Source organism: Megalops cyprinoides, chromosome 9, assembly GCF_013368585.1.
Source record: "Megalops cyprinoides isolate fMegCyp1 chromosome 9, fMegCyp1.pri, whole genome shotgun sequence".
Lineage (NCBI taxonomy): Eukaryota > Metazoa > Chordata > Actinopteri > Elopiformes > Megalopidae > Megalops > Megalops cyprinoides.
The window spans coordinates 32,910,909-32,938,827 of record NC_050591.1 but is presented as its reverse complement, the minus strand read 5'-3'; the positions used below and the strand labels follow the sequence as shown (position 1 = coordinate 32,938,827).

General features: G+C 45.1%; 1 protein-coding gene and 4 non-coding genes across 7 annotated transcripts; all 5 read left to right on the top strand.

The window, feature by feature from the left end:
- Nucleotides 1–26: 26 nt before the first annotated feature.
- trnaf-gaa lies at nt 27–99 on the top strand. Its single transcript has one exon. It is a non-coding gene; the product is annotated as a tRNA-Phe (tRNA).
- A 629-nt stretch (nt 100–728) lies between these two features.
- trnaf-gaa lies at nt 729–801 on the top strand. Its single transcript has one exon. It is a non-coding gene; the product is annotated as a tRNA-Phe (tRNA).
- Nucleotides 802–1,241: 440 nt separating this feature from the next.
- On the top strand, nt 1,242–1,314 carry trnaf-gaa. The gene has a single exon. It is a non-coding gene; the product is annotated as a tRNA-Phe (tRNA).
- Nucleotides 1,315–1,695: 381 nt separating this feature from the next.
- trnaf-gaa lies at nt 1,696–1,768 on the top strand. The gene has a single exon. It is a non-coding gene; the product is annotated as a tRNA-Phe (tRNA).
- A 1,769-nt stretch (nt 1,769–3,537) lies between these two features.
- On the top strand, nt 3,538–27,919 carry LOC118783157 (protein FAM222B-like). 3 transcript variants are annotated; one of them, XM_036536872.1, is made up of 3 exons: nt 3,538–3,641; nt 23,829–23,956; nt 26,099–27,919. In XM_036536872.1, exons 2-3 carry the CDS (start codon nt 23,875–23,877, stop codon nt 27,769–27,771), a joined length of 1,755 nt encoding a protein of 584 aa, XP_036392765.1. In that variant the 5' UTR covers nt 3,538–3,641; nt 23,829–23,874; the 3' UTR covers nt 27,772–27,919. The 3 variants fall into 3 exon arrangements, with proteins under 3 accessions (XP_036392765.1, XP_036392764.1, XP_036392766.1); XM_036536871.1 differs by lacking the exon at nt 3,538–3,641 and adding an exon at nt 5,825–5,924; XM_036536873.1 differs by lacking the exon at nt 3,538–3,641 and adding an exon at nt 5,918–5,983.

Genomic DNA, 27,919 nt, shown 5'->3' with positions numbered 1-27,919 from the left:
TGTCAGTTGCTCATATGGCTTCCAAGGCCGAAATAGCTCAGTTGGGAGAGCGTTAGACTGAAGATCTAAAGGTCCCTGGTTCGATCCCGGGTTTCGGCATGGGTTTTGGTCTTTTCGTTAAGCTTGGTCCCGCTTTGGGGCGATATTGTCCAAACTCCAAAGTGTTACAAAAATCAAATGAAGAATCAGAGGAATGAAAAAACGGTGGCTGTTTCTTGGCAACAAAATACCCATGGGACAACATGCAAAATGTTTAGGAATTATGATGCCAGACAGAATTCTTCTTTATGAAAACAAATTGACCTTGGGTGTCTTGGCCTGCACTCTTTGGAATTAGGCTACGTAAGTAAAACAGAATTGGACGATCCGTGCGCACCAAGTCCTGTCATTAATAATGAGGCATAATTGTTGCAAATTAGCGTACGAAGTAACATTGGTAACAATACACCAACAAATTACTTATAGAGAAATGGATAATCATTAGCGACTAAGAGGTTTCGTTAGACCTGAATTAATTTGTAGATGAGGTAACTCGATATACATACAAACATTTACAGATAACTATCCATTGGCTTCCGGCTTGTTTCTGGCATCTGGTAATATTACCACACTTCCTCCGGAGTAGGCTAGATCTACTTTGCTGTCTCATTCTCGTAATTGACTGGTTTGATATAGTGTCATCGGTTTAATTGGAGAGAGTGATTTGACTCAATTTGGAAACTTTCAGGGCCGAAATAGCTCAGTTGGGAGAGCGTTAGACTGAAGATCTAAAGGTCCCTGGTTCGATCCCGGGTTTCGGCAAGGGTTTTGGTCTTTTCGTTAAGCTTGGTCCCCTGTCGGGCGGCAGTGTCGAAAACGTTACAGTGCTGAATACATTACATGCAGAAATAGAGGAATGAAAAAATAAACTGTGGGTGATGTGGCTGTAAAAATCCTTGTGGTAACACTGTCAACAATAAACGAACAAATTAATTTCACAAAAATGGATAATCATTAGCGAGTAAGAGGTCTTGTTAGACCCGGCTGAATTTGTACTTGAAATAATTCAATATACATACAAACATTTACAAATAACGATCCAATGGCTTCCCGTTTGTTTCTGGCATCTGGTAATATTACCACACTTCCTCCGGAGTAGGCTAGATCTACTTTGCTGTCTCATTCTCGTAATTGACTGGTTTGATATACTGTCATCGGTTTAATTGGAGAGAGTGATTTGACTCAATTTTGACGCTTTCAAGGCCGAAATAGCTCAGTTGGGAGAGCGTTAGACTGAAGATCTAAAGGTCCCTGGTTCGATCCCGGGTTTCGGCAAGGGTTTTGGTCTTTTCGTTAAGCGGCCGAGCATGTTCCCGCTTTGGGACGTCAGTATTTGTTACATATTGACGTCTAAGGAAACACTGCCAACAATACACGAACAAATTAATTATACAGAAATGGATAATCATTGGCGAGTAGACGTCCTGTTAGACCTGCCTGAGTTTGTACTTGAGCTAACTCGGTATACATAAAAACATTTACAAATTACGATCCATTGGCTTTCGGCTTGTTTCTAGCGTCTCGCAATAGGCGTGTACCACACTTCCTCGGGAGTGGCCTAGATCTTCGCTGTCTCATTCTCGTAATGACTAGTTTGATATAGTGCCATCAGTTTAATTGGAGAGGGTCACTTGACTCAATTCCGAAGCTTTCAGGGCCGAAATAGCTCAGTTGGGAGAGCGTTAGACTGAAGATCTAAAGGTCCCTGGTTCGATCCCGGGTTTCGGCAAGGGTTTTGGCCTTTTCGTTAAACTTGACCCCCTTTCGGGCGGCAGTGTCTTAAAGTGATACGGAGCAGAGCTCGTAACCGAAAGCTTTCCGGTTCAATTCCCCACAGGGGCACTGCCGCTGTACCATTGGGCAAGGTGCTTAACCTAGAACTGCCCGAGTAGATGTCCAGCTGTATGAATTGATAACATGTGAAAATTGTAATCTACGTAAGTCGCTCTGGATAAGAGCGTCTACCAAATGCCAATAATATACCCTAATATATAACTCGTCGACTTCGTAATAGACTATTCTGTTAATTGCTCACATAATTCTTCATAGTAGTGTTGCGAGGTGAAGGCAGCATAATCTGGATATAGATTTCGATTTTAGAGATTTGACTACAGATTTATGCGACCTAACACGAAAACTCTTAAATCCCTATAATGATGCCTTTCCAGCTAAAAAAAAATATTACTGTTCACAATTAACGAAGCAGCAACGAAAAAATCGATAATTGTCGATGGGCGATTCCCTTCGCCTGTATCGCATTGGTTTTATACTTAAATGAAATCATAGCCTAGTTGACTACCCACCTTCCCATTTTATTCTGTAGGTTCTGAATAGCCTATTTTGGACAGGTAAAATGGCGCAAAATGCCGTGCCGCTGTACCTTCAAAAACAGAGTAACTTTGTCGTACAAATCAACGCTGCAGCGCTATACGGCTGTGTGAAGTGGCCCGCTAATCTCTAGTGACACCTAACGGACACCAAGTGAAGCAGTAGCCTACAATATTTAATTAAACTGCAGGTCTGGAAATGCTTCATTCGCGTTTTACAGGTCCTTATTACTCAACAGTCCGTATAACACCATATTAGTCCATATAAGGAATAACCTGCACATCGCACAATTCTCATGAACTTCATACTGTTGAATGTGGAGTATTTCTCCCTATAAATGAATGCAGCTCAACCATAATGCAAGAGGAAAATGGTCTGTTCACCTTAGATAACAAACCTGCTATGAAGTACATTTTAAAGCTTCCCTTTGAGTTCCTCAATCACATTTCTTATGAATATAAAATAACTGGAATTATGATTCACTCCTAAGTTTTGTATTGCCACCTGAAGTGCAAATCTTCAGAGCTGAGGACACTGTTGATAGCCACTTACGAAGCAGAAATGATGATACAGATGGAGGCAGTGCTGAGGGGAGCGCAGTTCTCTGGCCATTCACGCAAAAAAAAATGCAGACTAGATACAGAACATTCACCTAAGGGGGGCCTTGTCTTAATCATATACATTCTGCGCTTTATTTTATGAGTAGTTGAGAGCAAAGTGAATTATCTAGGTGCTGAAAGAGAGGGTGTGTGTGGGGGGGTGGGGGGGGGGGGGGTCACCTGTGATGTTCAGTGCTTCCCATTAATATTTAAATGGGGCAAAATCAGAATTCTCCTCAAGATGAAGAGATAAAGATAAAGATAGCATCATGTAGGCTAGTAAATTGTGCGACAACTAGTCTTGGCTGTAGTAGCCTATAGTAGCCTACTCGCATCCTTGTATGATGCAGGCTACGAACTATTACCATACAGGACACTACTGTAGGAGTTAATTTGTTGGGGGAGACTCGCCGCTTACACCCTGCGCTCCAACTCTGTGGGGGTCCCCCGTCAGCTCTTTTACAGTCGAACCCAAAACACTGCCTTTTATTCCTCTAACAGTGAATCCCCACTCCCTGCCCGCGAGGTTTGACTGCGCATGCGCGAGAAGTTGCTGCCGCAGAAAGCAGTAGCGATCCGGCACCGTACCGCTACAAAACCAAACCAAAATTATTGGTGTTAGTAGGGAACCGTAACGGTGTTTTAAACCATGCCTTTCTCTCGGGTTCGTGGAGAGTAAGTATTAGCGCTCTGAACTTGAATCGCGATTTTGCATTTTCACGTAATTGCTCTCACCCAAGTGTAAATGCCGGTAGCAGCAACAAAGAAGTCGCCGTGCATTGAACCCTCCGTTAGCAAGCAAACATTGCTAAGGTAGGAACTAGATGGCTAGCTACACGATTGCCAGCGAGGCGTTAGCCAGCCAGCTTAGTGGGTCTTAATGGACAGTGCGCACGAAAACATCTACATACTTATCTAAGCACTTAGGAGGGTGACGCTAACATGGTTGAAAATTACAGCTAGCTGGCCAAACGGCTAGCTCTGATCAGCTCGCGTTGTCTGTGGATATTTAAACTATGAAACTAGTTAGCTATATGTTTGACAAGGTGTGTTATTGGAAAAAAATGCTGCCTGGCCAAGTACAAACTGGGGGTGTAGGTAGCTAACGTTAGCTGGTAAGATACTGGCCTCTGGGCTACTGATGGCTTACCTTCTGCATGTACAAAACTTGGCTAGCAGTCACTAGACTACCTGTACCAGAGTCATTAGTTGTAACTGTTTACGTAAACATTGTTTGATACCTACCATTTTGTTCTAGGTTAGCAGTCAGGCTAGCTAACTAACTACTGAATCATGTAAATTATGCGTCTTATTAAGTAGCCGAGCACTTCATGTTAACTGATAAACGTTATGTGTAGCTGACCTGCTAACTGATAAGCAAGTTTTCATTCCAGACCTCCTGGCTAGCTAGCTCGCCCACTGAATGAATTTCATATCTTTAAGATAATGGCAGCTGAGTTAGATGAAGCTGGCCTGCTATTTCCCTAGCTGGCTAGCTAGTCAAGTCTGCAGCATCACCCAGGCCAAGCGTACAACCGTAAATGGTTAGCTGGATAACATTAGCTAATGAGGTTCACAAAATATATTTTTTCCTGTCTACCCATGCAACTCGGTTATCTTGTTTCATACTGTCACATTTTTAGCTTGTGTATAATAAAATTTGTATGCGCCTAAAATGATAATTAAGAAGTTATACAGACTGTTTACATCCCGTTTAACCCCCCAACCCCTCAAAAATGTTTGTAGCCAGCTGGTCTAGCTGCTATAAGATGACCAATGCAATTGTAAATGCAATGAAGGCCTGCGTTAAAATTACGAAAAGATTGACTACACCCTCACCACCACCCGTCTTCAAGTCGTGGGTAAGTGATGCAGTTATTCAAAAATGAGTAGTAAACCGAGACGCTGGTAATTAACTAGCAAACTATCAAATCAGTTTAGCCACAGTTTACGTTTACGTTAGCTAGTTAGCCAGCTAACTATTGGTTGGACGCTACCCCGATAGGTGTTGGCAGGGTCCGCCTCATGCAATGAAAATTCAGCTCACCGAAACATATTGGAAAGACCTAGCAGTTCATGAGTCTGCTTACAGCGCAAGCATACAGTTGATGAATTAACTGTTTGTCCTACTAGCTAGTTAACCTTGGTGAGATTTTGGTCAGTCGGCAGAAGTGATGGTCCCATTGTCGGCTTGTCTTTTTCTGGGAAGACAAACTTAATTAGCTACATATTTGCTTGCAAGTTAAACAAGACAACCGGTAGTTCTTTTCCGTGTGAATGCAACGGGATGCTTATTAGTTATTAAATTAGCTGGATGGATGACTGTCCACGAGTGGTGATCGTTGTTACACTTTTGCCTGAATTGAGCCGATATTGGGTAGTTCATGTATCTGTGCTCTCGAAATCGAGCTGCATGCTTTATTGTAGCGCACTATAAACACTTTAGCGTGTCTGATATTTTGTTTGGAGCTCAGTACAAGCTTGCTAACATGTGATCTACCCAGTGCAGCTAGTTGAAATTGCTTTGGTTGGGATAGTTATTTCGCTGGGAACTAGTCGCCCGTTTCCCCGAAAACGCACTCGTGCAATCTCAGTTGAGACGGGTCGGCAAGGTAACAAAGGAGTGACGTAGGTCTTTATCCGGCTCGTGACCTCAGGTCCGGAATCCCTACCTTTTCAACTCAGATTGGGTGTTTTGATTGGCTACAAACATGCCGGTTAAAGCGTCCTGTCTGATTACGAGCCAATCGTTGAGGACGCCAGAATGATGGAGGTTGGTCTTAGAGACCGTGTGGGCGTGGCCTCTGTGCGTGTGGTCAAAGCAGGATGCAGCTAGTTTAGCCAGCCCGCTAAATGCAGGCTAGCTGAACTGGCTTGTTGCTGAAATTTCTTCTGTGATCGAGTCCTCCGCTGTGTCCGAGATCGTAGAAATTTTGAGCTATGCTTTTAACGAATGGGGTAAGTTGTTTCAAGGTCCCGGCACCGCTCCAGTTGCACACTTACCCAGAAGATAGCTGGTAAGTTCTGTATTTGGTTTGAATCCGTTGTGCAGTTGGCAGCTAGCTTCTTAAAGAGCCGGTTTCAGCAACGAATGCGCTCTAGACAATTAGCTAGGCAGAAAAAATGAGACACGGGTCGTTGATCTGCTTTCTGACTAATAAAAGTAACTAGCTGGTTGTCTGATCCGTTTCTGTAAGACGGTATTAGTGTTTGTGTTTGGTGCTAGAACTCATCATCTATCGGTCGTGAAATTGGCCAGCGTTACAATGCTGGAAAATGACTCGCGGCCATCCAATTAAAGAGTCAGACCAGCTGCCTTTTGGAATTATGTCAGCTGAATTGTACTTATTTTCACAGACTGGTTTTTATAAAGGCGAGCACAACAGAACTGCTGTACCCGGCTCTTGGTTTTATAATTGCAAGTGGGCTAGACAGTGTAATGCCAGTCGGTTATTTCATCTCCTTCCTTGCGTTCATTTAATCGGTGGTATATATGAAGGGACAATTCCCAGTAAAACTGCTCAGTATAAACGTAGTGCCACACGTTTGTCTCATGTACAGCCCACTCCAGCCTAGGAAAGCACTTCAGATAATAATAGTGTGTTCAAAGGACAGCGGGTGTGTGTCAGAAGGTTATTTTGATCAAAGGACAGGATTTTAGTTGTTACGTGATCAAATTAACTCGTCGGTCCTAAGAGGACTGTTCAAGCCCGCCCGCCTTGCTATATGTATAGATTTGTCTTAGATTAGTAACAGACGATATACTGTTGTCCTGGAGTGTTCTGCTGAATCTAATTTTGCCTCTGTCATGTTCAATAAAGGACTCTGAATGTAGATAGACATTGCTCCAAAGCAGCAATTTTGTTTGTGCTGAGTCTTGCAGTTAATTGTTGAGATTTGTTGTTTCAGGTTGTTAGAGAACTGAAAGCTACACCAACAAACCCCTGATTACTTAGCCACAGGAGTCTGATTTTACTCACCTGAGAGCTCAGATTGTTTTTCTTCTGCATGGTTTAATACAGTATTTTGGTTTGCCCAAGCAAATGATTAATGATGGGCCCACCTTTTGTGTGTCCAGTCTGTGGGCTGGGAGCAGTATCACGCTGTGTCAGATTGCACAAGCCACCCCAGCTCAGACTCGAAAGCATCTTGAGGCAAGTGCTCCAGGGGTCACCCATCCAGGATGCCATTTTGGTTCCATCCATGCCAGAGCGCGAGTGAAGCAGTTAATCACTCTACAGTTTAAAAGCACTTAAAAGCAACACACAAGAGAACATGAGAGGTGTTGTCTTTTGGCCAGAAGGTGTCATATGAAGTCATCAGTCTTTTGAAATTTTTGGCTGTAATAAAGCATGAAGTCATTAATAAGCTGTTCTGGGGAAAGCTTTTGAGTCAGGCTTGGTGATACAGTAATGCCCTGCTTGCCTGAGCTTCATGTTAGCTTTACCTTGTTGTGGCACGAGGTTTTGCTCCTTTACATCGTCTCCAAGGATACCTCAATCAAAGCTGATGCTGATCTCTCTCGGCTCACTTTCTAATAAAATCCTCTCTAGGGCGAAAATGGGTCAAGCACGAGTAGTTTGTGATGTTGAAGATCAAGGAGTTGGAATGTTTTTGTCTGCTTCACCGCTCTGGCACGCTCCTACATTATTAAAGAAGCCGTGCTGTTCATATATACCTGGAGGTGTTAAAACAAAAGTGCAAATGCTTCTAATGGCTTGTAGCTGCCACCATATTTGTCAGGTACAACTGAATGTCTCCAGTGAGGAAAGGCCTTAGTCTTAATCGAGGCTTGGTTTTATGCCTCTGTATGTTTGTTTGCAGGCCATTTATGAGGAGGTGGAACAGGATAGTTTGTGCTTCAGTGTGTTATTTAGGAAGTGGTTTTTGCTGCTCAGTCTGACAGGAACATTGTAAAGGATGGGGCGGAGGCCTGTCCGTTTATGACCGGAGATAAGGAGGCCAAATGGACCGCCGGTCGGCTTCCCGCCCTCGCTTAACGAGCGGGTTTGCTTGGGCGTTCAGCATCTTGAGCTGGCGTGATCCATAGTGTGTCACTTCGGGCTCTGCAGTCTGTGTCGGGTTGCTGTTTCCCTTGCCAGGCCCAGGGGGTGTGATGCAGGAAGAGCTGCTGGCAAAGCAGCCCTGGAGGAGAAAGCCTTGTGGAGCTGGTGAGGCTGTCTGGGCCAGATGTCTGGGCCCTCGGAGTCACAAGGATGCCGTCCCCTGCGGTTACCCTTATCAGGTGATCACGTGAACCAGCTACTGAGAGAGTGATCCCTGCCATAGAGTCTTCGTCATTGTCTTTAGCTGTCTTGGAGGAGGAAAGTCGAAGCTAGCAAAAGGGTGATGAAGGTTGAAAACTACAGACAAAATTCAGGTGTGCCGCCCTCGATCGGGCAAGTTTCTGGTGTTTAACCTCTTAGACTGAACAGGTTAAAGTGGCAAGCTTAATTTTTTTTCTCTGTTGAATATTTGTTTTTTATGTACAAAAAGTGTAATGGTCTTAAAGCAGTGTTATTGATCTGCCAAGCAGACTGAGGAATGACCTTTTAGAAAAGCGAAAGTCATGTAAGTGTTACCTTTCTTATAGAATAGCATTGCCCCCCACATACAATCCTGTTCAAGAACCTTTGCCCCAGATGAAGTATGTTCCCAGAGCGTGCTGTGCATATTTGACCTGCCTGTAGATCACAGAATAGCATTTTGCTTTGAATTTTTACTAGGAATGATTGCCAACCTGGTGTGGGTGGGCTGCATCTGATCTGAAAAAAATGATGTAAATATAGCAACTGATTCTGTAACACAAGAAATATTTACAGCAGCTTCATTTAGCTAATTGGCCTAAAGGCATATTTTTGCAGCAATAAAAGTTGGCAGTGTTGCCCTCTTGGATTGCAACACTGTTTTACTGCTTTTTTTTTTTTGGACAGCTATTAAAAACAAAGTGAAAGTCTCGGCAGTGTAGAGCTGTATATTTGAGCTTTAAGAAATGGCATGAAAGGGTGAGGTTTGAAATCGTATTAGAATTTAGTTAACTAAAAACTCATGTTGCATTATCATTATAGGAAAAATTTACAGATTTCCTGTAGCTAGATTATCGTCCAAATATAATTTGGTGAATTGATTGAGATTTCTAGGTTGTGTTTAAAATATGAACCTTTATGTGCTTGTCTGGAGTATGCCCAGCAAGACAAATGCTTGGTACCATGCTTATTAGTTAAATGTCACTGTGGTCAGGCTGCAGTACGGGGTGCATTATACAGTGTATGTTATATAGTTGAAGACACAGTGGTTGGTACTATATGCAGAGTCGAACGATAACTGCTTGAAATGTCAAATACAGGCTGAGATAGACAGGCATTTCTTGCTGAATTGCATTTTTTTGTCTGTCGTAATGGCTAACACATGTGTGTACCGCGAGACATGCATTCACAATGACAGGGTTGTGGAAGGCTACTGAGAGGCCATAGGCATGAGAACAGACAATCTGCCTAAAACAGAAGAATTTTATTTAATCTGGAAGCAGTTTGAGTCAGTCCCATTCGTCAAATTTGTGCAGTTCTTACTTTGACAGCTTTCCTCTAACACGGTCGATGTCCTTCCATGGTGACGGCGTTGCCAGTAACAGATGCCCTGAGAAGAGATTGCTGCTACGCTCTGAGTGATCTTGAGCACGAGCTTTTAAAATACAAACACCGTCAGATGAACGGTACTCTCATTCCTGTGTTTGTGGCTTTCAGACAGTCAGTTGTTCCACTTTGAGAATGCACTGGGATGGACCCGATCCAGTATAGGACACAACTGTGAACGCAGTGCGCCGGTCAGTGCACTGGTCCAGTGAGCAGGGCCACGCGGACTCAGCAGTGCTCCCAAATGCAGCCGCGTCTTCGCTGGGCAGCCACACTTCTTAAGCTGATTGCCTTATGTTGATTGTGCTGAAAGATTACATGTTTCAAAACTGATGGTGCTGATGGCCCTTTGGATTTGTAGGGGTAACACTGCTGCAAACTTCTGTTAGTAATTCATTTATTAAATGTTTCATCAGGGAGACCCACAATGTTACTGTGTAAAAATCAGTAATGTCCCAGATGTCACACTAGGATACTGCATACTAATATCCTCTGTAGTTCATGCTCTATACCAGTGTTACTGAAAATTGAAATGATCAGTTTGTTATTAATCAGCTTCAGGAGTTCATAATGAGTTGATCATTTGAATCAGCTGTGTTGGAGCAGGGAGAGATCTAAAACATGTAGGACAAGGGGTCCTCCAGGGAGAGGTTTGGGAAACACTGTTCTATACTAAGTCTTTCAGTATGCATCATTAAGTACACAAGTACATACAGTAGTATGTATCAAGTGTGAATACACTTCTCTCTTAGAATTCTAAATGAAAAAATTCTGACCTTAGCAACAGTAGAGACAAGCTAGGTAGGGAAGATATTTTGCTCTGCCATGTTCAGTTATGCAGCAGTACAGCAATTGACCAGTTTTAGCATAATACTGATAACAATTTTGATAGTTATTAGGTACAATTGGTTGTTCGCTGTCTAGCTTCTTGGATACTGACTACGCACAACTGTTCAAACTGTCAGTTTTTTTCGGTTTTGGATTTCTGCTGTAAGCCCTGCCCCTTTTATTTTCCAGTGAACTGTGGGATGGCAGATGTGAAACGTGCGGTCAGTGAAATGAGACCTGAAATGTGTGCAGCCGATGCAGTTCTTTTTTCAGTGATTGTAGTATGACATCCAGGTACATTGCAGCATACTACGCTATCCATACTATTAGGTTTGAACATATCAGATGGTCAAGCATACCTGTTAAGCATACATAGCATGCTGGTGCATACTGCATCTTTTCTGCCTAATGTTTTTTTTTCCTGTTGAGTAGTGATGTAGCCTAAGTCTCTGTAACTTTGGTGGTTGGTTTTTTATGCAAATGTACTTTCTGGCTGAACTAATTTAGAGTATGTTCAGGAGAGATATGAGCCGGGAACCTTTGCCTAAACCCACAGGCCTAAACTTCACACTCCGCTTCATTTGCATTGTAGAGAGGCAACTGAAAACACTGTCAATATAATAACACGTTTTATAGACTTTAAAATGTTTGCCGAGGTGCCTCTGTATCTGTTAATCTACCGACTGGTTATCTGAATTCTAAAGTTCAGTTCCTCCTTACCCACTGCACCTTTGTAGGTTATTTGTTACTAACAATGTATGTAACTCTGTGTGTGTGCATGTGCACTCACGCATGCATGAGAATGAGGGTGTGTGAAAGCTGCTGGGAGTGCAGGTATTGCTCATTTGATGGACAGCATTTCAATAGATCAGGTCATAGTCAAAACAGCCACCACAATGCACTATGTACTGCAGATGTACAGTGAATTCAAGGAAAGTATTGATTTTAGATACATTTTATTTATTATACTGTTGTTCTATGTGTTTGAAATCCAAGACAGAATCTTCAGTTGTCTGTCTGTATTCTGGAACCCATGCCTTGTCTATGCTCCGGTATAAAAACGGCTACACTGGCAAATACCTGTCACTAAAACAGACTTGCATGTGTCAGGAAAAAAGGTCTTGAATCAGCTCTGTTAAAACAGTCCTCCAAAGCCTTCCATTGCTTCACTGTTGGTATTCAACCTCTTTTATTGCTGTCTGACTTTTGTCCCCGGGGAAGTGTCTTGCTACCTGGCTGTGGCGGATTTCCCTGGCAGTAGAACAGTCAGAGGAAGCTTGTCACTTTTTTTTTTTTTTAAAGTGACGAGTTTTATGTGACTCTTTGAAGTGATTTATGCTGTCCTTTTCATCGCCTTCTCTAAGGCAACACCTAGATACTGGAATGACGCAGAGATCACTTAAGTGGTGTTATGCTGAATGTTTTTTCGTATATGTTGCCTGCTGTGCTTGCATTTGCTTGAGATTTTTGGAAAAGGTAATTTCTTAGTGTTATCGGACAAGCCATCTCACGTATATTCCTTTTCCCTCTGACGTTGTATTTCCTTGGCCTGCTAGCTCTCAATTGCTTAGAACATGTGTTCTGTAGTGTAATTCGGTTTTCCAGTCCGTCCATTACTTGAATGCATACGTGCAGTGGATTTGCTTTGTCAGGTGTTGCATATGCTCCACTATTATGTGTCTAGAAGCAGCCCATGAAATGGAGCGGATAGGCTAGGATTTAACGAAGCAAGTGACATTTTCAGTCAGCCAGCCTCACTGGCAGTGTTTGTTGGGGAGAATGTGAGTTGGATCCGATGTTGATAATCACCAGTCGCCTTAAGTGGTGACTTTCAAATGCCAGCTGTAGTCCTGATCTTATTTAGGGCCATTGTTGGTGATCTTACCTCTGGGAGATGGCACTATCCAGATGACCCCCTCTGTCAGAAAAAGTGGCTGGCTTTGTTGTAATGGCTACATTAAAAGATGAATGAGTAACCATCAGTAGGTCACATCATGTAATGATCAACATGACTCTTGTAAGTGGTGTGTACTTATGTTAGTCATCAGTTACAGCTTTTGCAGAAATAAAAAAACTAAGGCTAGCTCCATATTGTAAGTGGCAGTTCATGAGAACTTCACTGATCTGTTTTATGCATATTTTACAGTTTTCTTTTCCCACATTTTTTGGTTGCCAAGATGGGCAGCTGGGCAACACGATAAGATTACCAAAACCTCGTTTGGTTGCCCTGGGAACTGGGCAGGCTCTAATGGCCAGCCCTGTAGTTACAACAGTATTTTATGGGAGAGTGATTATGTATCAAGAACATGTTTGTATGAAAAGATGACATAAACCTAACACTTTTAGGGTTGTTTAGGGCTCATTCTACATGAAATCCACACCATGCCAGAGACCGTTTTGCTTTTTTTTTTTTTTACAGTTGCTGTGTGCATTTCTCCTGTCAGATAATGCACTGGACCGTGCAGTTAGCATAGCGATGACACAAGCGGCATGTCTGTCGTATCTGAGGAAAAGGTTACCGTGTCAGAAGGAATCGTGGGTAGGCACGGAAACGCAGGAAGATCACATCGCCCCTGACGGGAGGAACGAGTCCTGGCTTTGAGGTGGGATCGGGACAGGCATAGGCGTGAGATGGTGTCGATTTCGCTAAGGGGTGACCCTCACGCCAGCCTCGCGCGGTTTGGTGTCTGCAGGAACGGCCAACAAACAAACCCTCAGTGGCAGCTCAGCTTCTGCCACCCTTCTGTGGGGAAAAGTGAGGGAGGCTGGCTCTCTGTAGCCAGTGAGTAAAGGACACAGTATGCACTCACAGGAGAGCACAGAGCACCGTGTCCAGCTTTCTTTATCTGGTGTCTTGCAGCAATCGATGTTTACAGTATTTCTGCCCATTCCCAAGCCCTTAACCCGGCTTCTCTGTGTACGTAGCCATGGAGTGAATAATGGCTGCCCGATTGAATTTGGCTGCTTGTGTGTTTAAGGGTCATTTAATAAAGCCCTTTGAGGATTTATTATCACTGGTCTGAGTCGCATATTATTCTTGTTAAAATTCCCGACTATGTGATTTTGTTTACCTACACACTCCAGTCATGTGGCTCCAAGACAAATAAAATGTCCCAAGTTTGACGGAGATGTTTAAAATGTTGCCTCTGTTAGTGTGGCGGCACTGATGGACACGATCTGTCACCCTGGATTTCACATTCTGCGGCAGCGTAGCGTTTTAGCCACACCGTGTGTCAGCCCGATGATGGAGAGGAAACCGCTAAAGGCCCAGCTGGGTACCAGCTGTAGCTAAAATATGCAGTGTTTGGAAGCCTCTTGGAACCACAGGTGTGTTTAACAGCCATTTTGAAACGGCTCCTTTTTTTCTGCCTTATTCATACATGCAGGCTGAAGACTCACGCTTCCAATCAGAAACACAAGGATATGTGGAAAAAATGTAAAATAAGTTTTTATAACCAATGCAAGCCAGAGGCAAGGCTTTGAGAATTAAGACCAAAGAAAAGTAGGGTCATGGTGGTGAGTGGCTGGTTGAGCAAATACAGTGATGGAAATACTTGGCTCTCACTGCCTCTTATTTATCTGCATGCTTTAAATGCATATTATGACATTGAGCCTTCTGCCTGTATTTTGCCCATATCTGTCCTGCAGATCTTGCTCACTGCTACAGTTGTATTAAAGTATGTCATGCACAGCGCTGCTCTCGAGTGTGGAAGGAGCACGCACAAGAGGTTCAGGGTTTGACTGCATTACTGTAGTTTCATGCCCCTGACCTTTCAAAACTATTAAACCTGCCCACTTTCCACCATTTTCGATGGCTTGTGAAAAAAATACATAAGAGGTGCTTCTGAGAGCACAGCGCTGCCTGTCCTCATACGACATCCATTTAAAGAGCGAGCGTTTATATAAATAGATAGCTTAACGGTATGAAACAAGGAGTGTTTTTGATGCTCGGGCACTTTGTTCTTTGGAGGGTTGTACTCATACCCACTAGGGACAGAGAGGCCTGTGAATGCATGCAGTGAGGATGCCCTGTGTGAGCAGTGCTTTCTGCTCAGCTGTCAGTTGGTGGTCATCCGCCCGGTCGGTCAGTCTTAAAGCAGGCAAAAGCTGAGCTATTTAGCGGATAAGCCCCATGGTTTGGCTACAGATTTTACTTCATTCTGCTTTCTGGTACTTCAGCCATGAGCCCATCCAAAACGGTAACAAAAGTACATCGTTCAGCGAAGTTCGTTCCATATTGAAAACTCTTGAGCGAATATAGAAATAATTTATTAGTGGGATTATATTGAGCTGCGGCTCACATGGTTTTTATGGTGGGTAGAGGACTGAAGTGCTTCTGCTCATGTTGAGAGAATCCACAGGAAGTTTGCTGAAGGAATGGAAAGATGATCTGCATACTGACACCTGTTTCAAGACCCAAAAAACTGTAGTTGGTTCAAGTGACCTTCAGTTGCCAGGAAAATGTGATTGTATGTTGGCATTCTGGGAGTATTTATAGGAGCATATAGATGAGTGTATGTCTTTGTATAAGTATGTATACTGAAGGGCATTAAGAATGGAACTGGATGATTTCTACAACACATTCGGGGCTTATTTGTATGATACATTTTCACTATGGTGTTGTTCTGCTTTGGGCTCAACAGCATTTGAACCCGACTTGGAACAGATGTCTGAAGGACATTTATTGATGTGCAGAATCATCTTCCGCTCTTTCAGAAAAGCTCTGTGCATTTCATTGTACATCACAGCAATAGGGCTTCTTCAGTAAAAGGGCTGATCCCATGTCCCGAGCTGAACTTGTTCACACTGGTTGGCAGCGTCTATGCATGCTAAAAAGTGCCCTTTGACTCTGACTTTCACCGTATCAGCATGCCGAAGGCCGGTTCCCTGTTCACTCCTGCCAGCGGTGGCATTTTGGCTCGCTTTAACTGCCTTCTAATTCTCGTGGTCAACAGGGTGTAACCATCAGTGAAAAGCTCTTGGCAGCACCAGCAGTTGTGCCTAAGGATAAGGCAATTGTACGGGGTGATATGGGTGATCATGGGACAGGAGGATTGTGACTGGAGAAGAAACGGGTTATGTAACACAACATCAAACTATATAGATGTAAATGGTATTGTCTCATCCTATATCTCGTTATACCTTAAAAAGTCGATATACCTCCCAGCCCTAGGTTCCAGTAGTGTACATGTGTCGGTCTACCTTTACAACTTAGCCATACATGTGTTTCTCAGTGTGTGCATATATATGTGTGTTTCTGTCTGTGGGTATGTATTTTATATATGCATTTTGAGGGTATGTATTAATTAATTGTTAATTAGACTGTGGGCACAATTATGGCAAATGCAGTTTGAGATTCCACAGGCAGTCTCCATCAGTGACAGTCTCTGTGCGTTTGCCAATCACCACCGGCCCCAGGCTGTCTCTGCATAGTCCTTCCCCGTCACGATGTTCAGTCCAGCAGTCACGCGGCCCGGTTACCCTGCATCATCCCGCCAACAGGCCAGCTTATGCTGGGTGCGCCGCATCATGGAAGGGTTTTCAGCCATCTCGCATGCCGCCATGGCGACGCTCCCACTGGCAAATGTCTTGTGTCAAGTGTTAATGAGAGTGTTGGAAATGTTCTAGCCATTCTTCACACCCTAAAAGCCCTGCGAGTGGTACTGTGAAGTGCATTTTGAATCGGGTCTAGCGTGTTGCATATTGAACGGGTGCATGTGCCCGGCGCAGTTATGGTGATTAGTCACCGCTGAAAGCTTCTGCTCACCGTCCTGCTCGGCTGAACTTTCCCTGGTGCTCTCGTCCCCATGGTAGCTGCTGCTGCTGGTTTCCAAAGTTTCTGTCACAAGAAATGTCAGTGGTGAATCGGCAGCAGAATGGGTCTCCCTAATAGATTTTACTTTTACTCCGTTTTTGATGTACTTATCTTTTTTTCCCCCTGAAATCTGAATTTTGATGCACAGAGTGTCAAAATGACATTTTCTTCTATTACAATGGGTGGAACTGTGTTTTTCATGAATATGTAGCCTTAGTGAATTTGGAAATTCCTTTGTCCCTACATTCAGTGAAATAGTTTAATCAGTAAATTAAGTCACAATGCGAATGGTGCTGTTGTGAAGATGTGTATGTTGTGATAATGTGTACTGTGACACAATATTTTAGATGTAACTTTTCTTAAAGCGTAAAGCATGGTCGTATTATATTGTGGTTGGCCGTGTAAGGTATTTAATGCATAGACCATGCCACAATAAAGGGTTAATACTTGCAGATTTCAGGTTTATTTGTGTTAATGTTTCATTTATAATCTTTAGCAGAGGACTGAATGCATTATAATTGTGCAACATAAGGCAAGGTTCCTGCACACCAGTTGCCTTCCACATTGTTTCCTTTGTCCTCGATGCCTTCGGTCCTGTCAGTAGCCAGACAAATGCAGCCTGCCGTCTCGATATGTTCAAAATCTGTGATCTATGGCAACTGTTGATTCACAGTGCAGTCGGGAAACCGGGAGACTGATTTAGCATTTAATTTTATGTAATATTTACATAAAATACATAATATATTACTTATATAATAAGTATATGTAATTCAGAATTATGTGTAATAATGATATATAGATTATGTGAAACTGGGTCTGACAGTCAGTCATGTGTGAGCGAGTTTTGTAGCTTAGTGCTGTGCACACTTGATGAAAGTACCACATACAACAAAACGCAAGTTTGTATTAAAACACAGCAGCTGAACCATAGCTACATCTCTGTTGTTTCTCACAGTTTCTTTGGCCGGGTAATAATGATGCTTACAAAACCTGGCTAGCTGGTTCCTGAAATGAGGTAACAGCATGAACCCCTTCTGGACATACGTGTCAATTAAAGGTGCGTGTGATTAATGTTTCGGCCGTTTTATTAAAGAAAAATAACCAGTGGCAGTTGGACGTCTTGACGGCCTGCGAGCGTGCTTGGCAGAGTTTCGTAACCTGTTTCTCTCACTTCCCTCCGTGCTGCCGGTTGATTGGGCGACCTCATTATGTAAAGGTCAGCAGAGCGCACCGTGCTAAATCGGGTTTTCTGGCCACTTTACTGCTTATCTGCTGAAGCAGGCAGAGACGGGCTGGAGCTGGGCTGGGGCCGGGGGGGGAGGGGTTAACTGCTCGGAAAGCGAGAGCCATGCTGGGAAACTGTAAGAGCGAGGCTGTGAAGCGCGGCGGGAGACCTCGCCCCCGCCGCTCCTGTTGAGGGAGGAGAGGGGAGGGAAGTGCGTGGCAGATCCCCGCGGTTACAGGAAGAGCCGCCGGCGTCCCGCTCTGTTCGCCGAACCTGCAGAGCGGCATAGGTTGCCCCGGGCGCACCCAGAAAGGAGGGCGGGGGGGTCCAAACGCAGACACCTCAGGCTGTGCTGGCGCACAGGCCAGGTGCTTATCAGATTCGCTTCTTTTTGTCATCATTATTATTGTTATTGTCATTTAGCAGATGCTCTTATCCAGAGCGACTTACATGGGTTACAGTTTTTACATGTTATCCATTTATACAGCTGGAGGCCATTGTGACTTAGAGACCTTGCCCAAGGGTTCAGCAGCAGTGCCCCAGAGGGGAATGGAACTGACAACCTTTCGGTTACGAGCCCTGGTCGTCTTCAGTATGCTGCGCTACCACCCGGGGATCAGGGAGGGAACCTGCTTTGAGCCCTACAGTTAGAGGAAGAGCCGCTGGGGCAGATGCTTATCAGATGCGCCTTATTTCATCATCGGGGAGGGAACCTGCTTTGCCATGAGGTGCGGGTGGAGTCAGGAATGCCGCACAGCTGTTGGCAAATGCAAACGGATCTATATTCCACATCTTGGATTCTGGGTAATGATGTTGTGGGTTTGGATTGAGTGATAACAGTCTGAACGCCTTTGCTAGGAGACAGTTCATAAAGCGCTGTAAGTCAAGGGGTTTGGTCGTGTTTTTATCAGTGCTGAGAGCGTCTGCACCCCTCTCAGCTCAGTCTGCAAGAATCCCCATCATACTTCTGTGTCCGAGGTTTGAACGCATTCATTTTGTGCGCAGTTGTAATTCCTGGCTGAGCATTTGTAGACGGTCGTTTTTGTGGGGCAGGACCGGGTCTGTGTGAAATATTGGAGCTGGAGAAACACTAGAATACAGATGACTTACAGTGCTACCTAATCATCACCATTTTAAATCATCTCCTCTCGTAGTTTTATCTGTCAGTGGTTGCTTGTTTGCGTCAGTATTGACTCTAGTTGCCATAGTTTTTCTGATTTAGGGAGTTGTCCGTGCATCTGTAGATTAGAAAACATACATTGAGACACATTCATGATGAACGCCTATATCACCGGATCAAAGTACATGGTGGATGATGGTTTGTCATAGGCCCTCTTAATTCAGTCTTGCTTAATTAAGGGTGTGAGAGATTTTTCATGTATAATGTTTTGGATAATTTGAAGTTTGTTGAAATAACTTTGTGAAACTGCAGTTACCACAGTGTCTTGCTGTTCAGCATGAATTTTTTAAAACTCTGCTTTTTTCCGTTCAAAACATACACTTACAGAGGAACTTAAGATAAACTCTTTTGTCCATAATGATGCTTTATTGAATGGTATTCTGTTTGCTGCCGAGTTCGTTTGTTCTAAGTGTAACATGGGGAAAAAATCCTGCCCACAACCAATGGCAATTAAAAGAAGTTAGAGCTTGTGAAATATTAACTTTCCCCCAACACCACGCACATGAGCAGTTTCTGTCCTGTACGTGCAATCACTTTCTCTGAGAACTGATTCCTCCATCTGTTCTCATGGGCTCATCTGTGCCCGCTGCTAGGGACAGCTCTTTACACTGTGACGTGAGAGAGGTGTTTATAGCAAAATGCAGGAGATGTCCAGCCAAAAACAGAGTGAAAACACCGTGAAAGTTTGCCATCAAACTGGGGAAACTTGGACCGGAAAGTGGTGGTTATCACCTCCAAATTTCAGATGTTGTTTGCTTGGCTCTGTGCAAAGCACCTCTTACAAACCCTTCATAGCTTTAGAAAAAATGTGCACCTCCGCAGTATTATGATTTATGTGCTTTTGCCTCGGTGTCTTGTAGTGCAGACGATCCAGTCTTGCAGTGCAAAACCAAGTTGTCCTGTTATTTTGGGCAATTTTCAAGCCTGTGTGCATGAAAAGTGTAATTCTCTCTTGCAGCCTAGCTGTGTAATTGTGGCTCAGTTCTGTTGTAAATGGCACCATTTGCTTCCACTTCATCTACACACGTCAAGACCGAAATTTCCCATCAGTCTTTTCATGACTGTTGGACAGCTGATATTTGGCCGCCTTTACACAACAGCTGCTGTATATGCTGAAATCCTCACTTGTCATTATTGTTATTTACGATCAGTAAGGTGATGTTTTCATTCACAGAATTCAAAGTTATTTCTTTTCCCTTGTGCACCTTCTTGTACACCATTCTCATGGGATGTGTAGGCTTGATTATAGGCATTCTACAAACCCCAACCATTCTTCCAAACCCCATTGTGTGGTTTGGCAGATTTATTTCGGATACTTTTGTTGTGTGCATTTTTATGTAGTACCCCCTCCCACTCACACGTATTCGTTTGCTCTTTTAAAGAGTAACATTCCTGGGAGATGGACGTTTCTACATTTGTCAGTCATCAGACGCTCTATCAAAAAGCAAACGGCAACAGCTGCACTCATAAAAGCTGTCAGTAGCCATGAACGATAAGGAAGTAAGCTCTATAATGCGCAATAAAAGTGATGTTGATGAATTAGTGTAATGTGATGTAATGAACCTTACATTTGGAAGAGACTGCCGAGCAGCTTTCCTGTCTGGAGTCCCGTCTTTTTTTTTCCCCCTTGAACTTCACAGTCCATATATTCCTACCCAGTGTATTCATACTAGGGGTCGACCGAGGTGGTTTTTTCAGGGCCGATACCGATTATTAGTAATCAAGGAGAACAATAACCGATATTCGGAACCAATGTACATTTGCAGTAAAAATGAAAATCTTGGTGTCAAAATTTAGAAAAGCACAAACTCCCAACACAACACTTTGATGAAATGTCTTTAAGCATTTGTTTAATTAAAAGAGAACTTTTCAACACTATCTTAAAACAAAAAGTGCAGGGAACTGTTCAACTCTGACAACTGTACACCATCTATGCAGTCTAGGCATGGATCAACACAGGCCTTAGATGCAGTTCCATTACGTCTAAAGTCTCTAACAGCAATATCCTGCCAGGCCGATAATCGGTCGACCCCTAATTCATACATGCATACACACACAGAGACAAACATATGTATGTAAACATGTTCTGTTGTCTCTCCATACACTGAGTTATTGACATTCAAGCTTGTAATGTTAAGAACTCCCATATGTAAACTAACAGCCCTGTCCCTTATACTGCGGGGATGGCATTGGGAGTGGTTCTCAAGAACAGAAATCTCATTCATGCATGCAAATGATACAAAAGGTGAAGTTCACCAGGGTTGAGGGCCATACATTAGCGCATTTTCCTGCAGAGTTCTTGCAGTTTTGATGTCCGCATGTTTATTAATCTTCCTGCTCGCTGTCGCAGCGGGGTGTCGGGGAGGAGGGGAGGTGGTGGTGTGGGGGGGGATGGCGTAATGCGACCTTTGCAGGCGCGCGGGGCTAATGTCCCGCTGCGGGGGGTGCCCTGAGCCACCGTGTCCCCGACTTCCCTCCATCCCTGCTGGGTAATGAGGGGCCGCCGAGTCCTCAAAGCACATACCCAGTGGTCGGTCAGAAACTGATGGTGGGCTGCCCTTGCCTTTAGTCATCTCAGTGTGCTTTAGCCACCTGCCAGCGATGGCCCCCGTCCCTGATTCATGCAGAATCAACATCAGCCATCAACAAGAGTATTTAGATCGTTGGCTGACCCTAACTGACTGTACCGGAGCACATCAACTGACTGTCGGGTGTGTGTGTGTCCAGCTTTACAGAAGAGGAATAAATGAGCACCTTTGGCTTTATATTGATGTGGTGCAGTGGTTTGAGGACTGGACTTGGACCCGGAGGGTTGCTGGTTTGCGTCTTGGGTGAGACAGTTTTACTATTCTTCTGAACCGGCTTGGGTTTATAGCTTGTTCATAGTTCAGGGTTAATATGCTATTTTGCAGGTCTCAAATGGACCTCTTCATATTTAATGTTGGCTTGTGTTTTTGAGTTCTTGTTTTCTTGAGTTATGCTCTTAGCCAGCGTACCGCATGTGTTTCTGAGGTGTTGATTGCCCCCACAGGTCTGTCCACTGTCAAAAATCTCAGCTGTGTTTTTCTGGTCCTAACACACAGGCTGCAATAATTTTAAGCCGTTGACGCATTGATCCCCTGTTAAATCAGGGCACAGAAATTGGAACCATATGACGCTTTGCGTTGTTTACCAGCTATACTAATAATAATAATAACAATATCTTTATGAAGTTCAGAGATGCATTGGTGGGTGGGATGGGTGTGCAAGGCCACCCCTGCATGCTTACTGTGTGTATGCACGTCTGTAAGCATGCGTGCTGTGAGTATGCACGTCTGTAAGCATGCGTGCTGTGAGTATGCACGTATGTAAGCATGCGTGCTGTGAGTATGCACGTCTGTAAGCATGCGTGTTGTGTGTATGCACGTCTGTAAGCATGCGTGCTGTGAGTATGCACGTCTGTAAGCATGCGTGCTGTGAGTATGCACGTCTGTAAGCATGCGTGCTGTGAGTATGCACGTCTGTAAGCATGCGTGCTGTGAGTATGCACGTCTGTAAGCATGCGTGCTGTGAGTATGCACGTCTGTAAGCATGCGTGCTGTGTGTATGCACGTCTGTAAGCATGCATGTAGAACCTCAGCCTCAGCTCCTTCCTGCATCTCCCTGCCCTCAGAGACGCAGTGCGCTCAGGTGTTTATGCAGCGCGGGGTTTCATTAACGCTCAACACTCTGTGAGGGTGAGATGAGCTGTCAGCCTGACCTTTGCCTGTGTGTGTGTGTGTGCGCGTGTGTGTGCGTGTATGCGCGTGTGTGTGTGCGTGTATGCGTGCGCGTGTGTGCGTGTATGCGCATGCGTGTGTGGTGGTTTTTCCCGTGCTCGTTTCTCCTTTGTGCAGACTTGTGCACGAGTGCTGCTTTTCACCAGCCGCCCTCGGTGCGCTGCCGTTGCTTTGCCCTCATTCGCTGGCTTTTTTGTGTGAGTTTTCCTGAGTTGTCTGGTTCCAAAGCTTAAAACAGTAGTATAAATCCATACTGGCCTATTTGATTCCCTCTGTGGAGGCATGCATGCACATACAAAGACGTGAGCTATTGAGCAAATTCTGATGTTCTGGGCAATAGTGTTTGTACTTGCAAAAATGAGTTTCCTATAAAGCCAAACCGAATGCATATTTCATGGTGTTTACAAAGAGGAAACGCCGAAAAACAGTGGCTCACCCTTGACAAAAAGGACTAACAGGAAGACATTTCATTTGATTTTTCAGCAATTATTTAAAATATTTGCGTGGTAGTTTATTGATGGCTATTGCTCTTGCTATTCTGCCTTGCTTTGAAGAAATAAAAACAAAGCTAATTGCACTTGTGTAGGAGATATTTTGGAGAAGTGTTTGGACGCACTAAGTGGCAAGAAAGCACTAGAGGCAGAAAACCGAGTGAGTTTATGAGTGAGTTGAGTGTGCTCATTACTGGTGTTGCATAACATAATCAGAATAGCAGCTGCAAGCTTTAGTGACAATGAGCCATTTTTGCGGAGAGTCAGTTGCAGTCATGCATTATTGCCTAATGTTTTAAGTGTTCGGAAAGCCTATGCGTGGAGAGAAATTGGCATTTCAGAATGGGACATTTGAAATCTGGTTACCCATCCATGGTCCTAGGTGAGGTGTTATAAATGTATAATCCTTAACAATTAACTGTTCATTCCTTTTTATGTCATTGGAACGTGTTGCAGAATCTGCCTTTTTTCTGTTGCCATTTTACACATTGATCTATTCAAACGGCTCTTTGGCTGTTCTGTGTCTTGAATTGCATGTACCCGCCCAGCTCACTGCACATGTTCTTTTCCAATTTTTATCTAATATAAGAAAATATTATAAGAGAATTCATGGCTTCTGTCTAAAGCCAGTCTGGGACACTGTAGCTTTGGCAGTCCTGGTGTGTGCTCATTTTAAGCAAGACTGCTAACCCACATGTCTGTCTGTCTGTGTGTCTGTGTCTGTGTGGGCGTGCATGTGTTGGTGTGCATGCGTGCATGTGCGTATGTGTGTGTGTGTGCGTGTGTGTGTGTGCGTGTGTGTGTGTGCGTGTGTGTGTGCGCGTGCGTGTGTGCGCGTGCGTGTGTGTGTGTGCGTGCGTATGTGTGCGCGCGCGTGCGTGCGTGTGTGTGTGCGCGTGTTCGTGTGTGTGTGTGGGTGTGTCTCTCCTGCAGTGTGAAGAGGAGCAAGAGCCCCGCGCTGCATTAGCTCCAGTGTGAAATGCTGGCCTGTGTGCCAGTGGCAGGTGACCTTTCCCTCCAGCTTCTCTCCCACACGCAGATGAACACTGGACCTCAGAAATGTAAGTGCCTCCACCAGCTGCCCCACCCCCCTGCTGCCTCTCAGAGCTCAAGAAAGTGTGTGAACGGAACAAACGGCCTCGGCCTTGAGCCATCAGCTCAGCGACGTAAAAATAATGTTGATACGAATCACACGATAGGTTTGTGCTTTTCCCCTAGAGCTGGCTTCTGAGTGCTTAAAATAGTGATGTTGCTATTAAGGATGTGTGGAATTTTTTTTGGAATTGGACATGTTTCGTGTTCTATCTTCTCCTTTTCTAAAAAAAATAACCTGAAAGTGCTGTGGATGGTTCACAGAGGAATAAGGGACTCCCTCTTTAATATTCAAAGCTTGACTTCCTTGTCTTCACTGCTGAAAAATAGCTGAGTGCCCCATGTCAGAATTTTGCTTAATTGCTCTTCATCTTGGAATCCTGGTGGTCTGGGGCCAGCCTGTTCCAGGGTTTGTCATTACATGCTACAAAACGAGCAACTTCTCTGAGGGCCCAATTTGTCACAGTGACTAAAAATTAATGTGACACCCTCTGGAAAAAAATGCAGTGATGACGGACGTGCACTTACAGGAGCTGAAAATTTGGCCCGTTTCTGTAATTTTCTATATTTTGTTGGCAGTGGCACATAGTCTTTTTGAAGTTTTTTTACATAGTTGTTTTTAAGCACTGCAGAAGTGGTGCTTACTGCTCAAAGATGCAAGTCAGCTCACTGTGCTGAAAGGCTGAAATGAAACCATCTACAGGCTTGGAAGGATGTGATTTACATCAGAAAACATCAGGAAGTGCCGTTTTTCACAGAAATCTACTCAAAAAGCATCAGTGAACATCATAATTAAGTCAAGATCAGCCCAACTCCCTATGGCTCAGTTGAACGCTTAGATAAAAAGCCGTACAGCACCAAGAAATGCAAAACTTTCAGTTTTGGGAATTGACACCGCAGCACAAAAAATTTTAGAGAGGATTAGCGAACAGCTGCGTTAGTGATTTTGCAGTGGTTTTGTGTTTTCTCCAGAAACATGATGCAGTAGGCATTAAAACGCTTTTTAAAGGCTTTTTTGGTAAATGTGCTCTTTGTTAGAACAAGCTCAAAATTCACACCTTGGTTTTAACTTCAGAGCCCAGAGATGGTGGCACATTTTTGCACGTGAACATGGCCTAGGAGTGACTGCTTTGGTTATCTTTTTTACCTTTTGGAAAGGAGTCTGCTTATATCTGGTGCACTGTGGCATGTGGGGGCTGTATGGGTTTTTAACTTTTCCAGGGGTTGCCGCAGTCTGTATGGCCTGGTTCAGTGCTCCGCCACCTCACTTTCTGTTGGGTTAGTCAACGGAAAGATTTGACATGCTCAAAGGTCGTGTGTGTGTGCACGTTGTGTGGTCTACATCAGGGGACCACATTACAAGAGTATGAAGCCCAATTTTTTACTCTCCAAAGTGAGATTTGCATATTTCCTGTGTACAGGAACCATAAGTGGAGAAAGGTATGGTTAAATGAAAATGGCCTTGAAAAACTACAATGTCTGTGTATTACATTGTGTTTGAACTGAGTGCATCCTTTTTGAGACACTTTAGAGTCATGTCTAAACAGCCAGTTGAATTCATTATGACGACAAAAGAGATTCATGCAAATACATGCTAATAGCTTTGCATGTATGCCTGACGGTTCTTGAGGTGGCATTGAACTGCATTTTGATGCAGTTTAGATGATTGAAAACCATTTAGTCCTGAAAAGCAAGGTTATATTTTGACAGTGCCGTGATGTGAAAGCAGGGGTTTCTGTTTTGTTGGTGTTGAATTGTAAAGGACACCCCACACCCCACTTTTCAATTAGCCTCTTATTCAGATATCTAATGTTCCCTGTGCAGTGCTCATTGATCATGCCTTGGAACAGCTGTGGAGCTGATTATGAATGATTGGAAAAGTGCTTTAGCCTTGTGCATATGTGTATATACAGCCTTGCAAGTTCTTTGGTATTTTGCACATTTGACCACATGGATGCAAAACATTTGTTATCCTTTCTCAATGAAGGTTTGTTCCTGCAGCACATCTTTTAAGCCCTGATGTCATAAAGTCCTTTAAGGATGACCTGTGCACAGCTGATAACCTTGCCTTGCATTAACGCAATGCTTTTTCCTCTGCTCTTCTTTCCCAGGGGACACTACACAGAAAATGAGATCGGCACAGTATCCAACCCCAGCGGAACTGGATGCCTATGCTAAGAAAGTCGCCAACAGCCCGCTGACGATAAAAATCTTCCCCAACAGCGTCAAAGTCCCTCAGAGGAAGCACATCCGCCGCACGGTGAACGGGCTCGACACGTCCAGCCAGCGCTATAGCCCCTACCCGTCTCAGGCCAGCGCCAAGGCCGGCCTCCTCGCCATCGTCAAAGTCCCCCTGAAGGGGATCCTCAAAGGCTTCGACGGCGGCCGAGCGCGCCTACTCCCCGAGGTCGCCATGAACCGCCCCGGCGGACCCTATGTCACTCAGAGCACTTTAACCCACCCTCAGACTGTCCCCCTCCAGCAGGGTCACCCACTGCCACAGCCTCTGGCACTGCAGCAAGGCTTGGCCCATCCACAAACTTTACAGGGACAGCAAGGCCTGGCCCATCCACAAACTTTACAGGGACAGCAAGGCCTGGCCCATCCACAAACTTTACAGGCACAACAGCAGCCAGGGCCCCAGGGCCTGAGGCACCTGCCCAGCATGGCCCAGCCGCCCGGCCTGCAGCACCCCCAGGGCCTGCCCTCGACGCAGCCTCTCTCCCACACCCCCAGCATGGGCCCCCTGCCCCCCAACATCCTGCTGCAGCAGCAGCAGCAGCTGCCGGGCCTGCACGGGCCGAGGAAGGTGCCAGACTCCGACGCCCCACCCAACGTGACCGTGTCTACCTCAACCATCCCCCTGTCCATGGCCTCCACCCTGCACCAGAGCCGGCCGGCGGACCTGAGCAGTATCGTGCACCAGATCAGCCAGTTCTGCCAGCCGCGTCCCGGCATCAGCTCTACCTCCGTGTGCGAGGGTCAGATCGCCAACCCCAGCCCCATCAATCGCAACCTGCTCATCAACGCCAGCTCCAGGGTGTCCGTGCAGACCCACGCCCCTGCCCCTGGCCCCGCCCCCACCGCCCTCCCGTCCTGCGCTCTCAGCTCTATGGATAAGCCCACCACCGCTGCTGCTCTGCCCCCAGGCCCCGGGAGGGTCGGCGTGACCCGAATGCCGGCCTACCACAACGACGTCAAACAGCAGCAGCAACAACTGACCCAACAGCCTCAGCAGCAGCGGTCCTGGACCCAGCACCACCTCGGCCACCTGCAGCACGTTCCAGAAGGCAGTCATCCCCGCAAGCACCCACCTGGTCTCCCCTGCAAGGGCTTGAGCTACGCACAAGACGCGTGCGCCGGCCAGCCCTACGGCCTGAAGCCGCCCGCGGAGAAGCCCGCACCCTCTCCCCCGGTCAATGGTGTGGCCGGCGCTGCGCCGTATGTCAACGGGCACTACTTCCAGCCCGTGTGGAACGGCATCCTGCCCATGCCAAACGGCGACTGCTCCGGACCTCAGGACCTCGCCGTGCCATTCCTCGGGGGCCCTCCGGGGGGCGCTGTAGACTGCGCCCCAGGGACCCGTTACCGGGCTGGAGCTGGTTCCTCCAGCCAGACTAACATGATGCAGGGCGTGGAGTACTTGGGCGGGGATTACCAGTCGTCCTGTTTCCGAGAGCAGAATATGGGCATGATGGGCAAGATGGCCAGGCCTGCAGCAAGCAGAGCCCCAGAGCCCGGTGACAGTAGAAATACTCACATCCAGCATCCAGGGTACAGATAAGCTACAGCTTTGTTTGCGTAGTTATCGACGTTTTAGTCTTAAATAAACTGAATGACTTAAATGACCGCTAACTTAAGAAGAGAAAAAGAATATATTTAAGAGCAAGCAATGTTTTTTTTTTTTGTTGTTGTCAGTCTTGCAAGTGATC

Bases quoted from the DNA above. Each gene is read 5' to 3' on its own strand.
- LOC118783157 (XM_036536872.1), top strand. From the start codon at position 23,875: ATGCTGGCCTGTGTGCCAGTGGCAGGTGACCTTTCCCTCCAGCTTCTC. The intron at 23,957-26,098 runs GTAAGTGCCTCC...CTTCTTTCCCAG, and splicing joins GAACACTGGACCTCAGAAAT to GGGACACTACACAGAAAATG.